Source organism: Sylvia atricapilla, chromosome 17, assembly GCF_009819655.1.
Source record: "Sylvia atricapilla isolate bSylAtr1 chromosome 17, bSylAtr1.pri, whole genome shotgun sequence".
NCBI lineage: Eukaryota > Metazoa > Chordata > Aves > Passeriformes > Sylviidae > Sylvia > Sylvia atricapilla.
Genome location: NC_089156.1, coordinates 13,758,894 through 13,771,777, shown reverse-complemented (window position 1 = coordinate 13,771,777; position 12,884 = coordinate 13,758,894). Strand labels below are relative to the sequence as shown.

Genomic DNA, 12,884 nt, shown 5'->3' with positions numbered 1-12,884 from the left:
TTATAGACATGATGGTGCAGTGCATTACACGCTGCAGACATTTCAAGCAGTTTGAATTAATTATAGAAATCTAGGAAACATTTCTTCTCCCGTGTCTTTGTGTTTCTCTAACATTGTGACAGGGCAGACTTCATCCTCAAAACGAGTGCTGGGAACAAACACAGCTCAGGGGAACAGGAATGGCTCTCCAGGCTGCCCTGCCCCACAGATTTCAGGGAATGCACTCAGAGATTGCAGCTCTGTTTCATTTGCTGTACCAGGGCCCAGCATCTGTGACATGCATTAGAATACACAGCTTTGATATGCAGCATCTTTAATCTGGTTGTGTTTGCTGAACTTCGACCTAAGTCAGGATCATTTTATTTCTCTCCCTTTGAAAAATTGAGATTACATCTTATTACCTTAATAAATTGCATTGATCCTCCCCTTTGAAAAACCTAGGCTCCCATCAGTTATTGCCTCAGCTTCTTCATGTAGGTACAAAATACTGCACCCTGATGGCCCAGCTCCTCCCAGCCCCTGCTGAGGGTCCTGCCCGTGAGGGAGCAGGGCAAAGGACAGCACAGCTCGCTGCTGGCTCAGAAATGCCACTCAGTGACTCTTTGGCTGGGATCACCCGCAGCAGCCAGGCAGGGGCTCCTCACCCACCAAGGAGTGCCCGGAGACACAATCCCTGCCTGGCCCCAGCGGCTGCTCCTCTCCTGCTGCCAGCACCAGCCCAGCCAAAAGCCTGACACTGGGAACTGATCCAGCCCCCAGCGAAAATCAGATGGAAACACGTTTTCCTACAAGTCCTGCGCTTGCTTACAAGGACCTGTCGTGCTCTGCATGAATGGCCCTGCAAAAATCCCCGGGGGTGCTGTGCTGCAGAGGGTTATACAGCTCTGCACTTACCTTATCTTATCTGCTAATGATTTCACTGATGTGGTTCATAAAGCAAAAGGTCTTTAAATAATTGCCTGGTCTCCTGTAATAAAATCACCTTATGGGTTTCTAGGATTAGGATTCAGATTTTGTCTAAAGAGGGATGTTATGTTTTCTTACTTGTTTCATTTAAGTGCAAGCTTTATCTTCCTATGTGCTCGGAGAAAAAAATGCAATTTCCTTTCATGGGACAGATTAAAATATGAAATTCTAGTACCAGATCTGATGAATGGAAGGAGAAGACAAAGAAAGACAAACACGTCGCTACGGGAATCTATTTTATGGCGACCTGAAATAAAACACGTAATGTAAACTTCAATCTCTCTCCAGTTAATGACTACACCCCCTCAGCAGGAGCAGGGTTATGGCTTGTCCTTTGTTTACAGCTGATAAAGACCTGACCGTGTAAAGGTGTGTCACCACGACAATAAACCGGCTGTTACCTCCTGGGATACTCACTTGGTGTCCACGGGGTTGATGGAATGGAAGAAATAATGCATGTCATGGTAAAGCAGGCCCACGATGGTGATGTAGGCTGTGGAGAGGAGCAGGGGTTAGTCCTCAGTCCCGAGCAAGAGAACGGCTCTGCAGGGCTGCATTTTAGAGCCCTGTGCTGATCAAGAGCCCTGAGTTACACAGACCTTCACATCCTGGCTTCAGCAGAGTTCTAACGGCCAAGGGAAAAGGTGTGAACACATCATACAGCTCACACACCAAAAGTACCACAGAAGGATGCCTGTGCTGCACACTGCACCCCCAAAATGAGTGTCAAAGCCATCAATTGTCAATTCTAACACACGCATTGTACAGCTCACACACCAAAAGTACCACAGAAGGATGCTGCACACTGCACCCCCAAAAGGAGCTGTCAAAGCCATCAATTGTCAATTCTAACACACACACACAGCCCGGCAGCAGGAAGGGTGGTAGGACACTGCAGTGCCTCCCTGGGAGCCACCAGGGTCTCCAGGCCAGCCCCTCCATGACTGGCAGCTGATAAACCCAGGCAATCAGTCCCAATGTTCTGTTTGCTGCCCACATTCCAGGGAATTTTGGGCTCTCCAGCAGCTGAGTGAAGAGACAGATGTGTGTGTTTGCTCAGAGTGAGCCACACAGATGGCTTTTACTATCCCTTTTGTTGGGTTCCAAGTGTTTGTAGTGTCAGCTGTTCAAGGTGAAGTAACAGATTTTTTAGGTTAGCTCATCAGGACAGTGCAGAAGTCTGAAGGCTGAAATTGCTCAGAAGTGAGCTTTAGCTGGAAAAGAGTAAAACATTTCATCCCTGGATCATTTCAGGATACAAAGCATGACAGTGTTCTGGAAAATCAAAGAAAATCTGCATGGTGAGGAGCTGTGCAAGCGGGAAAGGAAAAAAACTCCTCTCACATGCTATTTCTGGCATCACAAGTTGGTTTGCAATTATAGTTATTCAAACCTGGGAGGACTTGCAGTCGCCAGCCAGAGCTCCTGCCAGTGCAAAGAAACAAAGCTGTCACCACAACTCAGGCAGGCAGTTCAGTAATTATCAGAGAATTTCTCACTGCAGGTTATTTTCAGCCAACTCTGCACTTCATGAAAGAGGGACCATCCCTCTGCAGAGGGGACTGCAGAAAGGCCTCCGGGTGAGGAAATGCTGGGGGCTGCGATTCAGGGCACATTAAATCAGATTTTCAAGGATCTGAGGATGGAGGTGGGTACTCCTGTAAATGGCTTCCTTTAATCTCAGAGTGGACACTTAACAGAGATAATTAACTTCAAACACTGTTATTTTAGAGTCTTGACTAAAGGTGCAGATTTTAGCCATGCTTCTTTTCGAGATTCTTAACATTTCAGCATAGGTGTGGATTTCTGAGTTCTGCCTTTTTGCCACGAGTGTAGTCTATACCTTCATCCTGTTCCTGTAGCTGCTATCACTTAAACCTGGCATTTTATGGTTTAATTTTATACAAAAGACCAATTTTGCATGAAGGGATAGATAATACCTGATCTGACATCCTAGAATTTCTTAAAAATAACCAGTTGAGATAATTTAAAAAAATAATTATGAAATTATGGCTTCTCTAATGTAAAAATGTGTCAGAATTAAATGGCTTCAGTCTCTGTTGCTCAGCTCTATTATTCAACATTAATTCAACTAATATGAAATCTCCAGCACATTAATTGCTCATTAGTATGACTGGACCACTGCTGCTTCCTCAGACTCGGTGCAATCCACAAGGATCAAATCAGTTTCTTGGAAAAATAAAGTGAACCAAAACTTGTTCTTAAAGCAAAATCGATTTTGGATGCCCTGTGCACATGAGTCCACTTCTGTCTTTAATCTTTTCCTTACCTTTCCCGTGGAAAGCCTCACTGGGAATGGAAATGTAGCTCTGCCCTTGGGATGGAAATCGATAGTGGGACACGTTCAGGGTCTGAGGGTGCATTTTGAGCACAGTGAAATCTGTGTGATAACCCAAACACAAACATCAGCAATCAACAGCCTCTACACCCCCCTGACTGGTTAACCAGACTTCCCCAGGAGCTATTGCACGTCTTGCATTTAAACCCCAGATGTTTGCAGACAAATGGCAAATCCCCCAGGCCCAAACCTGCCTTTTATATCCGAGTCCTGTCTGGCAGAGCAGGTGGTTTGTGCAGTTATTCCAGCAGGGATCACCTCCCCAGGCTCAGACACAGCTCCCCAGGGCAAGAACAGCCCAGCAGCCCTCCTGCACTGACATTTGCAGGCATCATTTCAGTCCTGCACACGAGAATCCCAGCGTGCGAGAGATCCAGGCAGTGCTGGATGGTCCTGGGGGCTGCTCAGGTTATTCACCCCCCAAAGGGTCTCAACAAGGCAAAGCAGGCAGCCAGAACAGGTAAAACACCTGACACCTGCAGCATCCAAAGATGCGGATGAAATTAGGGCGCTAAGATGCTAACCAGCAGTAAAATAAAATTCTCCAGAAAGGTGAAAACTGTTCCTATTGTTTTCAGTCTCCTGTGGAACCCTTGTAAGGATGAAGGTTTTGCAGCACCCACACCTTCACTGCATGTCAGCTGCAGGCCCTTTTACTCCATTAGCACAGCATTACTCCACACAGGACACTTATTCTGAATTCCTTCCCAAATAACCTCAGGGAAGCTCAAGCACAGCCAGAGCCATCACCAGTCTGACTGCAGGGACATCTTCCTACAAATGAAACTGGGGTTTGCATTCCAGAGAGGGAGGGGATGGGTTCTGTTCTCGTCCCGTGCTGGCAGAGGAGAGGTGCAGGCACAGCAGGGTTTGGGACACCCGGGAACACCTCTGCCAGCCCCACCTGCCACGGCCGAGGAGCCCTCGAGGGTGAGAGGCGGCGGGGTCCCGTCCAGGTTGAGGGCCAGGTGATCCATCACCGTGCCGATGGTGTGCACCAGGCTGCCGAACACGGCCGGGCTCTGCGGGGACAGACACGGACTGTCAGCAGGGACTGCTCTGCTCTGCACAGGCTGCAGCTGAAAGCCCTGCCCCAGACAGGGCTCCTCCCTGGATAAACCTTACAGCAGCTGATGCCTCCCCAAATGTGTGTTTTACAGAACAGCCCCAAGTGCTCCCAGCAGCCCGGACAGCCAGGATCACACACGCTGTTACACTCAGGGTTCAGGATGAGGCCAAGAACTGTGCTCGTGGTTTTGGACAGTATGTAAAGATTGGTATCAGATCTTTCCTGGAACACAAGCTGAGATAGCTCAGTCTGGCCTTTCTTTCATCTTTGTCCAAATGCTCCTCAGTACAAAAGCTGCTTTAACCCTCCAGGTTGAAACTTGATTCATAAACTCCCAGGGTTATGCATGTTTCAGTGAAAAGGAAATCTATATTACCTGAAATCCATTTACACCAGAGATGATCAATGATTTGCTAAGATTAAGGTACAAACTTAAATCAATTAGACGTCCTTTTGTCTTAAAAGCATTTTGGACTTCAACGAGACCCCCCCTGTACTTTAGATCCTCCTTCTCTCAGTTTAAACGCTCTCTCTTCTAAGATTCTTCTCAGAAATCTGTGTTTTCTGAAGATTCAAACAAAAAACTCAGGAAATTTCTGGATTCACCCTGCAGGTATTTCATCAGTGACAGATGATAAAATAACTCATAGTGCCAAAAAGCCCCAGCAATCAAAATGAGAGTGACAACCAGTTCTGTTATCATCTGTGTGAATTTAAGCAACTGAAGGAAATCACCAGTCTAAGCCCACTTGTCTTACCTCTGGTACATCAATCCAATTGGACAGTAACATAAAGTCTTCAATAGCTTTCAAAAATGCCTAAAAGACAAATAAAACTCGGTTATTTATAAATCATTTACATCTCCTGGCAAGGATCCAGGGCAGATCTCTGCTAGGATTTTTCTCAGGTTTATGTTCAGATGACAAGCCCACTTCCACTCCAGTCACAGATCCATCTGTACCTGCCAGCACCCTCACCACGTTCTGTGTGGTGACTTCTCAAAGTAACAATTATTTTACTGAAAGTCCCACCACCACAGGGTGCAGCCATTACAGCTGAGCCAACACCAGGACTGACTAAAGTGAACTTATTCTCCCATTTTATCTAAACTCCTTTGACATCTGGAGAATCATTGAGGGGGCTGGGTTGGAAGGGACCTTAAAAATCATATTTCCAGCCCCTTTTATGTGAGCAGGGACACTTCCAGTGCCCCAGGCTCTGCCCCAGTGCTGAGCAAAACAGCCCCAGTCCCAGGGAGTCCTGCTGATGTGCACACACACAGAGAAAGGGGAGCACAGAAAACTGCACTGGAAATTAAAAAAAAAAAAAAAACCCGCTTCCAGCTTAAACTTATCTATGAAAAAGCCTTCGGAGAATGAATATAGTGAAGTTCCACTGTGAAATGTGGAAGACACCACATAACAACACCCAAGTCAGATTTGTCAGAAGCAATTCATTACAAACGTGGGTCAGCAATCAGAAAGTTTATTGCATATCACTTAAATCAAATTTCCTTGTGCTGTGAGGCGTGGGACAATCAGGCAGAGATGACTTTACAGCAGATCACATGCACGCTCAGCGCCTGTCTGTCAGAGAATTAGCTGTGACAATACAAAGCCTCACCATCAATCAGGCAAATGACAGAGTCGCTGCCTATGATCAGGACTCTCTCGTATTTACGTCCCAAAATAGCTCTGCTAGAGATAATCATGTCCCACATTTCTGTCTGCAAATCACTGCCATGGCACACAAAGCAGCGGCAGACAGCAGAACGAGCACCCAAACAGCACCGGGAATGGTGTGGGAAGCAGGGACGGTGTCTGGCAGGATGCCGCTCCATTTACAATGTAGAGCCCACACAATTTTTTCAGGAAAACAAAGGAAACAACGTATTAAAGCTTTTTAGAAGGGCTTTTTCCACATATTGAACTGTGATCCGTGAAATCCAAGCTTTAGAGTTTGCAAATACTAAGCTTTTAACACAACCTCTCAATTGCTGTCCCTGTCGTTTTCAGAAGGCTTATTTGTATTTTTTGTCTGAGTAAAGCGCCCTCGTCACTCTGGAATCACCCTCCGGCTTAGGGGAACAATCGGCGGCGAGGCCGGAGCCGAGTCCTGCAATAATGGCTTCGCAGCCCGCTCAGATCAGGGAATTAGATGCCCATCACTTTCTTTCCAGCAGGCTAACTTTATGTTACCGGGACACTTGTTCTCAGCTCTGACTGCAGAAAACACCGGCTTGCTTTTCCCCCTCTGTGCATTAGATGAACAAAATAAATTCCCTGAACCCATTTCGCTGGAGACCGTGACTCTACCACTTCCCTGGGCAAGGCTGTTCCAGGGCTTGGCAACACTTCCAGGGAGGGCTTCTCCCCTAAGATCCAACTTAAGTTTCCCCTGGCATCACTCGAGGCTGTTTCTTCTTCTCCGTGTTAATTGGGAGAAGAGATCCAACCCCTCAATGTCTTTCCTTGGCGATGGTGGGTCCAAAGGCACAAAGTAATACCTCTAAGGGCTGGTGAGACACCTCAGTTCTTCTCTCTCTGGCTGCTGCCCACCCCTGCCACCCCCAGAGCGGGCACTGCTCTCAGTTCTCTCTCTGATGCCCCCAGAGTGGGCACTGCTCTCAGTTCTCTGTGACTGCCGCCCCCAGAGTGGGCACTGCTCTCAGTTCTCTGTGACTGCTGCCCCCAGAGTGGGCACTGCTCTCAGTTCTCTCTGCCACCCCCAGAGCGGGCACTGCTCTCAGTTCTCTCTGCTGCCCCCAGAGTGGGCACTGCTCTCAGTTCTCTGTGACTGCCGCCCCCAGAGTGGGCACTGCTCTCAGTTCTCTGTGACTGCTGCCCCCAGAGTGGGCACTGCTCTCAGTTCTCTCTGCCACCCCCAGAGCGGGCACTGCTCTCAGTTCTCTCTGCCACCCCCAGAGCGGGCACTGCTCTCAGTTCTCTCTGCCACCCCCAGAGCGGGCACTGCTCTCAGTTCTCTGTGACTGCTGCCCCCAGAGTGGGCACTGCTCTCAGTTCTCTGTGACTGCTGCCCCCAGAGTGGGCACTGCTCTCAGTTCTCTGTGACTGCTGCCCCCAGAGTGGGCACTGCTCTCAGTTCTCTCTGATGCCCCCAGAGTGGGCACTGCTCCCAGTTCTCTCTCTGATGCCCCCAGAGTGGGCACTGCTCCCAGTTCTCTCTGCCACCCCCAGAGCGGGCACTGCTCTCAGTTCTCTCTCTGATGCCCCCAAAGCGGGCACTGCTCCCAGTTCCCTGTGACTGCTGCCCCCAGAGTGGGCATTGCTCTCAGTTCTCTCTGCCACCCGGAAAGTGGGCACTGCTCTCAGCTCTCTGTGACTGCTGCCCGCCCCTGCCGCCCCCAGCGGCCCCGCTGTGCTCACAGGTGCCAGCCCGAGCCCCCGGGCCCCGCACTCACCTGTGCCAGGCCGAGGGCGCTGTGCTGGGACACGGGCTGTGCGGGCAGGCTGGAGGACACGTTCTGCAGCTGCCCCAGCGCCCGCCCGGGGCTCCGGGGGCTGCCCCTGGCCCGGCTCAGCGCCGAGATCACCGGCAGGTAGGCGTCGGGGAGCTGCGGGACACACACAGCCACAACGGCCCAGGTTAGCCCGGACTGCCCCGAAATACCACCGGGCAACGGGCACGGGAAGGGAAAAGGGCAGGGGAGGCAAATTCAAACATTAATTTTTCATTGGCAGTTCAGGTCTATCTGCCATGAGTTTCTGCGAACAATAACTGATAGAAGAAAGAAAGAAAACCAACAGAACTCTTGGAGAGCAAGAACATGAGAATAGACTAAACCAGGCAATTGTTGTATTCTCCATATGAAAAATCAAGTTTGTTTGTTTTTTTTAAATTATACTTCTACTAAACAGATGAAAACAAATTTTCTTATTGTGGTGGGAATTTTTTTTCCTAATTTTAAAGGGAACAAAAGGAAAAAATATCAAAATGGTTTTTAGCCTTCTATATTTTCAGAGTTAATAATAATAATTCAAAAATTGCTACTTTTTTCCTTTTGAATATAATAACTATTTTATTTAACAATTAATTTCCTTTGTGTTCCCATTTTTCCACGGTGGCTAAAACTTCCGCCTATGCATATCCAAAAGCATTTTTAATTGAGGTACAGAAATAAGTGCCATTAAGGAAAATGAAGCAGGGGAGAGGGTCTGTAACGATGGGATTTTTGCACATTCTGCCACTATGGAACAGAGTTCTGAGCACTGTCCTACCACGGGCTTTGGAGTGGGTGTCATCAGGGACCACGGGAGTGTTGAGGAAAGCAGAACTTGCACACCTGGGGAAATACAAACACAAATGAGAATTTGCGTAACAAACCTGAATTTTTTATATCAGACATGTAATTTTATCTATAGATTCCCACCTAAAGCAGTGTAAACCACAGGCAGCTCCTGCACCCTGAGCGTTTCTAAGGCAGCTGGGGCTCCCCAATGCTTTCAGAGCACTATTGCAGCCCCACACTCGCCCGTGGTAGCAGAGTGAGGTACAGCCGCACCTCGTGGGGGCTCAGGGTGTGTAAAACAGTATAAAACACACCCAAATCCCTCACTGAGGGTTTCTGAGGCTATTACAGCCCCAGACTCACCGACGGCGGCGGTGAAGTACAGCCGCACCTCGCAGGGGCTCAGGGTGTGTACACCAGTGTAAAACACACCCAAATCCCTCACTGAGGGTTTCTAAGGTTATTACAGCCCCACACTGGCCCGTGGCAGCAGTGAGGGACAGCCGCACCTCGCGGGCGCTCAGGGAGTGTAAACCAGTGTGAAACACACCCAAATCCCACACACTAAGGCAGCCCCTGAGGCTCAGCAGTGTTTTCAGACCACTGACAGCCCCACACTCACCGACGGCGGCGGTGAAGTAGAGCCGCACCTCGCGGGGGTTCAGGGAGTGTAAACCAGTGTAACACACACCCAAATCCCTCACTCACCGACGGCGGCGGTGAAGTAGAGGCGCACCTCGCGGGCGCTCAGGGCCCGCTCCCAGATGACGAACTCGTCGAAGGCTCCGGTGGCGGCCCGCGGCCCCTCGGCGGCCGCCAGCAGCTCGGCCGCGCCGCCCGCGCCGTACTCATGGAAGCGCCGGCCCGCGGGGTCCGCGCTGCTCAGGCTGCCGTTCACGTACACCTTCAGCCCTTCCCGCCACCGCCACGTGAACAGCACGTGAGTCCAGTAGGGACCTGCGGGGAGACAATCCCACCTGAGCTCCCAGGAGAGAATCCCACCTGAGCTCTCCTGAGCTGAGTTTGGTCCTGCTGACAATCCCACCTGAGCTCCTCTGTGCTGGGTTTGTCCTGCTGACAATCCCACCTGAGCTCCCTGTGCTGGGTTTGTCCTGCTGACAATCCCACCTGAGCTCCTGTGCTGGGTTTGGATTGCTGACAATCCCACCTGAGCTCCTCTGTGCTGGGTTTGTCCTGCTGACAATCCCACCTGAGCTCCTCTGTGCTGGGTTTGTCCTGCTGACAATCCCACCTGAGCTCCCTGTGCTGGGTTTGTCCTGCTGACAATCCCACCTGAGCTCCTGTGCTGGGTTTGGATTGCTGACAATCCCACCTGGGCTCTCCTCTGCTGGGTTTGTCCTGCTGACAATCCCACCTGAGCTCCCAGGAGAGAATCCCACCTGAGCTCCCCTGAGCTGGGTTTGTCCTGCTGACAATCCCACCTGAGCTCCTCTGCTGGGTTTGTCCTGCTGACAATCCCACCTGAGCTCCTCTGTGCTGGGTTTGGATTGCTGACAATCCCACCTGAGCTCTACTGAGCTGGGTTTGTCCTGCTGACAATCCCACCTGGGCTCTCCTCTGCTGGGTTTGTCCTGCTGACAATCCCACCTGAGCTCTCCTGTGCTGGGTTTGTCCTGCTGACAATCCCACCTGAGCTCCTCTGTGCTGGGTTTGGTCCTGCTGACAATCCCACCTGAGCTCCTCTGTGCTGGGTTTGGATTGCTGACAATCCCACCTGAGCTCTCCTGAGCTGGGTTTGTCCTGCTGACAATCCCACCTGAGCTCCCTGTGCTGGGTTTGTCCTGCTGACAATCCCACCTGAGCTCTCCTGTGCTGGGTTTGTCCTGCTGACAATCCCACCTGAGCTCCTCTGTGCTGGGTTTGGTCCTGCTGACAATCCCACCTGAGCTCCTCTGGGCTGGGTTTGGATTGCTGACAATCCCACCTGAGCTCCCTGTGCTGGGTTTGTCCTGCTGACAATCTCACCCTGAGCTCCCCTGTGCTGGGTTTGGTCCTGAATTATGGAATGCTGGTGCTGTGCCCATTCATCTTTCCCCCCTGGGGAAGCCCATCCCTGGCAGGATGCCCGTCAGCTTGGCCTGACCCTGAGCTAACTACAGCTCCATAAATTCCACGTGCTGAGGGCCACTGGCCAAGATTCCAGGTGTCTTCACTGCTGCCTCAAAACTCAGCTCAGCAAAGACTGCCAGGGCTGGAGAACAGGCAAATAAACTACTCAGAAGTTCTCACAGCTTCCTTGTTACGCTTGAGAGGCAGAAAACACAATATTAATTTTCACTTGGATGGGACAATCTATGAACGTGGGAATTATAATTGCCATTACTGCTTTTCTCTTAAAATAAGATTTAAACTGATTCATTAATGTTTATGAAACTGCTAGCACGAGTCCTATTCTAACAATGTATAGGTAGTCAAATTAGGCAAGAAAACATTCATTGAATGCCATTAGCATTCCTAGAAGACCAGAATTTGTTCCAGTCAGTGGATATTACTGCGCCCCAGCAATGCACAGTTTAGACAGAAGCAGTGAGATACGTGATACACCAAAATGTTTATTAATGCTATGGCTTGGCATAGAAAACCTGACACTCAACAGAAAACAGGATCATGAAAGCACCAAACAGCAGTTAGAGAGTTACCAAATAAAGCCTGAATTCAGCCGAGAGCAGCCCCTGGGATACACTGGGAGCTGTCAGGGATTAATCTGCATTCTTTGCTCATGTTTCCATCCAAACATGCATGAACCCATGGAAGTCAATAAGGACTCCACTCCAGACACAACTGGAAGCAGGATCCAAGGGCTGTTAGTGAATGGCAAATGTTCTATAATACATCACTGCTTTTCAGTTTGCATTTGATCTCTTCCTCCCCACACCAAGAGAAATCTCAAGCACAGAGGTCTGTGGCTATTTTTATATACCCACTTCTCTGTCCTGGAGTTATGCTCTTCTCACTACCTCTCTCTGCAAGAACAAAGCAAAATAACAAAGAAATTTGGGTTGTTTTAAACACAGGAACTTTACCTGGTGGACTAAAGCTTGCTTTCCATTTCATCATTGCACTGCCACGGGTGTAAAATTCCACGGAGCCTTCGCCTTCGTTTGAGGAGATTTTGAAGCCACTGGAAATTACTTGTCCACCAGAGGCAGGGAGAAGCTTGGCCTGCTGGTCTTGAGTCTTCCAGAAAAAGGAAAATGTTACTCCTGAGGAAAGCAAAGAGAAGGAGACTTGAATGAAGAAAGCAAGTACAATTTAAAATTTCCAGTGTGTAGAATACAGACAGTGGGAAGGCTTTGGAGGACAGATCTGCTGGCACAAACCAGGACAGCATTTTTAACACTGACAATGCTCCAGCAGTTTAAACCAGATAAATAAACAATCCCTCCCTTCGTTCTGCATCCCAGGAGCACACCCAGGACACTGCAGTGATCACTGCAGCAGCTTCTCTCAGTGAAACTCAAAGGTCTTTGATCTCCAAGAGACACCGACATTTTTGTGGTGTTCCCCAACATCAGCACAGCCAGACTGAATCCAGTGAGCACTTCTGGGCTCCCCCAACAGCTGAATTTCCTGGGCATGTCATCCCCTGTGTTTGCACCCTTCAGTGCACCAAGGAGCCCCTGAAGGCAAAGGGTACAATAAAGGGAGAACTGTACATGCAGAGCCACAGGAAAGACCCTGTGTCCCCCACTCACACAAAAATAAAAGAATTATCCTGAAAATGCAAGTGCACACGTGATTAAATTCATCCACAAATAATCCTCTCCAGTTCACAGTAACTTTCACCATTATCCTGTAAAACAGCAGCTCTCCAGGCCCCGTGTTAGTGAATAAACATAATTTCCATGAGATGGCTTTCTTTAATAAAGGCTGCCCCAGAAGGCGTCACTGACACACAGGTGGTAAATCAAACCTCACTCACGCTTCAATTCTGTTGACTACATGCAGCTCCTCCAAATGAGTTCAAGCCAAGGATTAGGAGAATATTTTCTTGCATCTTCCACAAATGTTTCTTTTGACTGAAAATGCCTCTCCCATGAGCCCAAAATGCTTACAGAAAACCATTGTTTAAAGATTACTTGAGAAGGAGCAAAGCGAGGGAAGAATTTGTTTTCTCAAGTGAAAATAATAGCCCTGAAGTGTTTTGAAATTCAGAAACGGGGATTTTTGTTTCACGGGTTATTGTATTTCACCTGGGAAGATCCCAACACCTTTTCCAA

General features: G+C 49.1%; 1 protein-coding gene across 1 annotated transcript in view; it reads right to left on the bottom strand.

Annotated features, from left to right (window-relative positions):
* ADGRD1 (adhesion G protein-coupled receptor D1) overlaps positions 1–9,495 on the bottom strand; it is a 72,547-nt gene extending 63,052 nt beyond the window's left edge. The window contains exons 1-7 of the mRNA XM_066331810.1: positions 9,492–9,495; positions 9,352–9,426; positions 8,633–8,697; positions 7,816–7,968; positions 4,230–4,347; positions 3,257–3,367; positions 1,384–1,459 (exon numbers count right to left, since the gene is read on the bottom strand). Of these exons, the coding sequence (XP_066187907.1) occupies positions 1,384–1,459; positions 3,257–3,367; positions 4,230–4,347; positions 7,816–7,968; positions 8,633–8,697; positions 9,352–9,426; positions 9,492–9,495 (602 nt within the window). The remainder of the gene's footprint in view (positions 1–1,383; positions 1,460–3,256; positions 3,368–4,229; positions 4,348–7,815; positions 7,969–8,632; positions 8,698–9,351; positions 9,427–9,491) is intronic.
* Between the last annotated feature and the right edge of the window lie 3,389 nt (positions 9,496–12,884).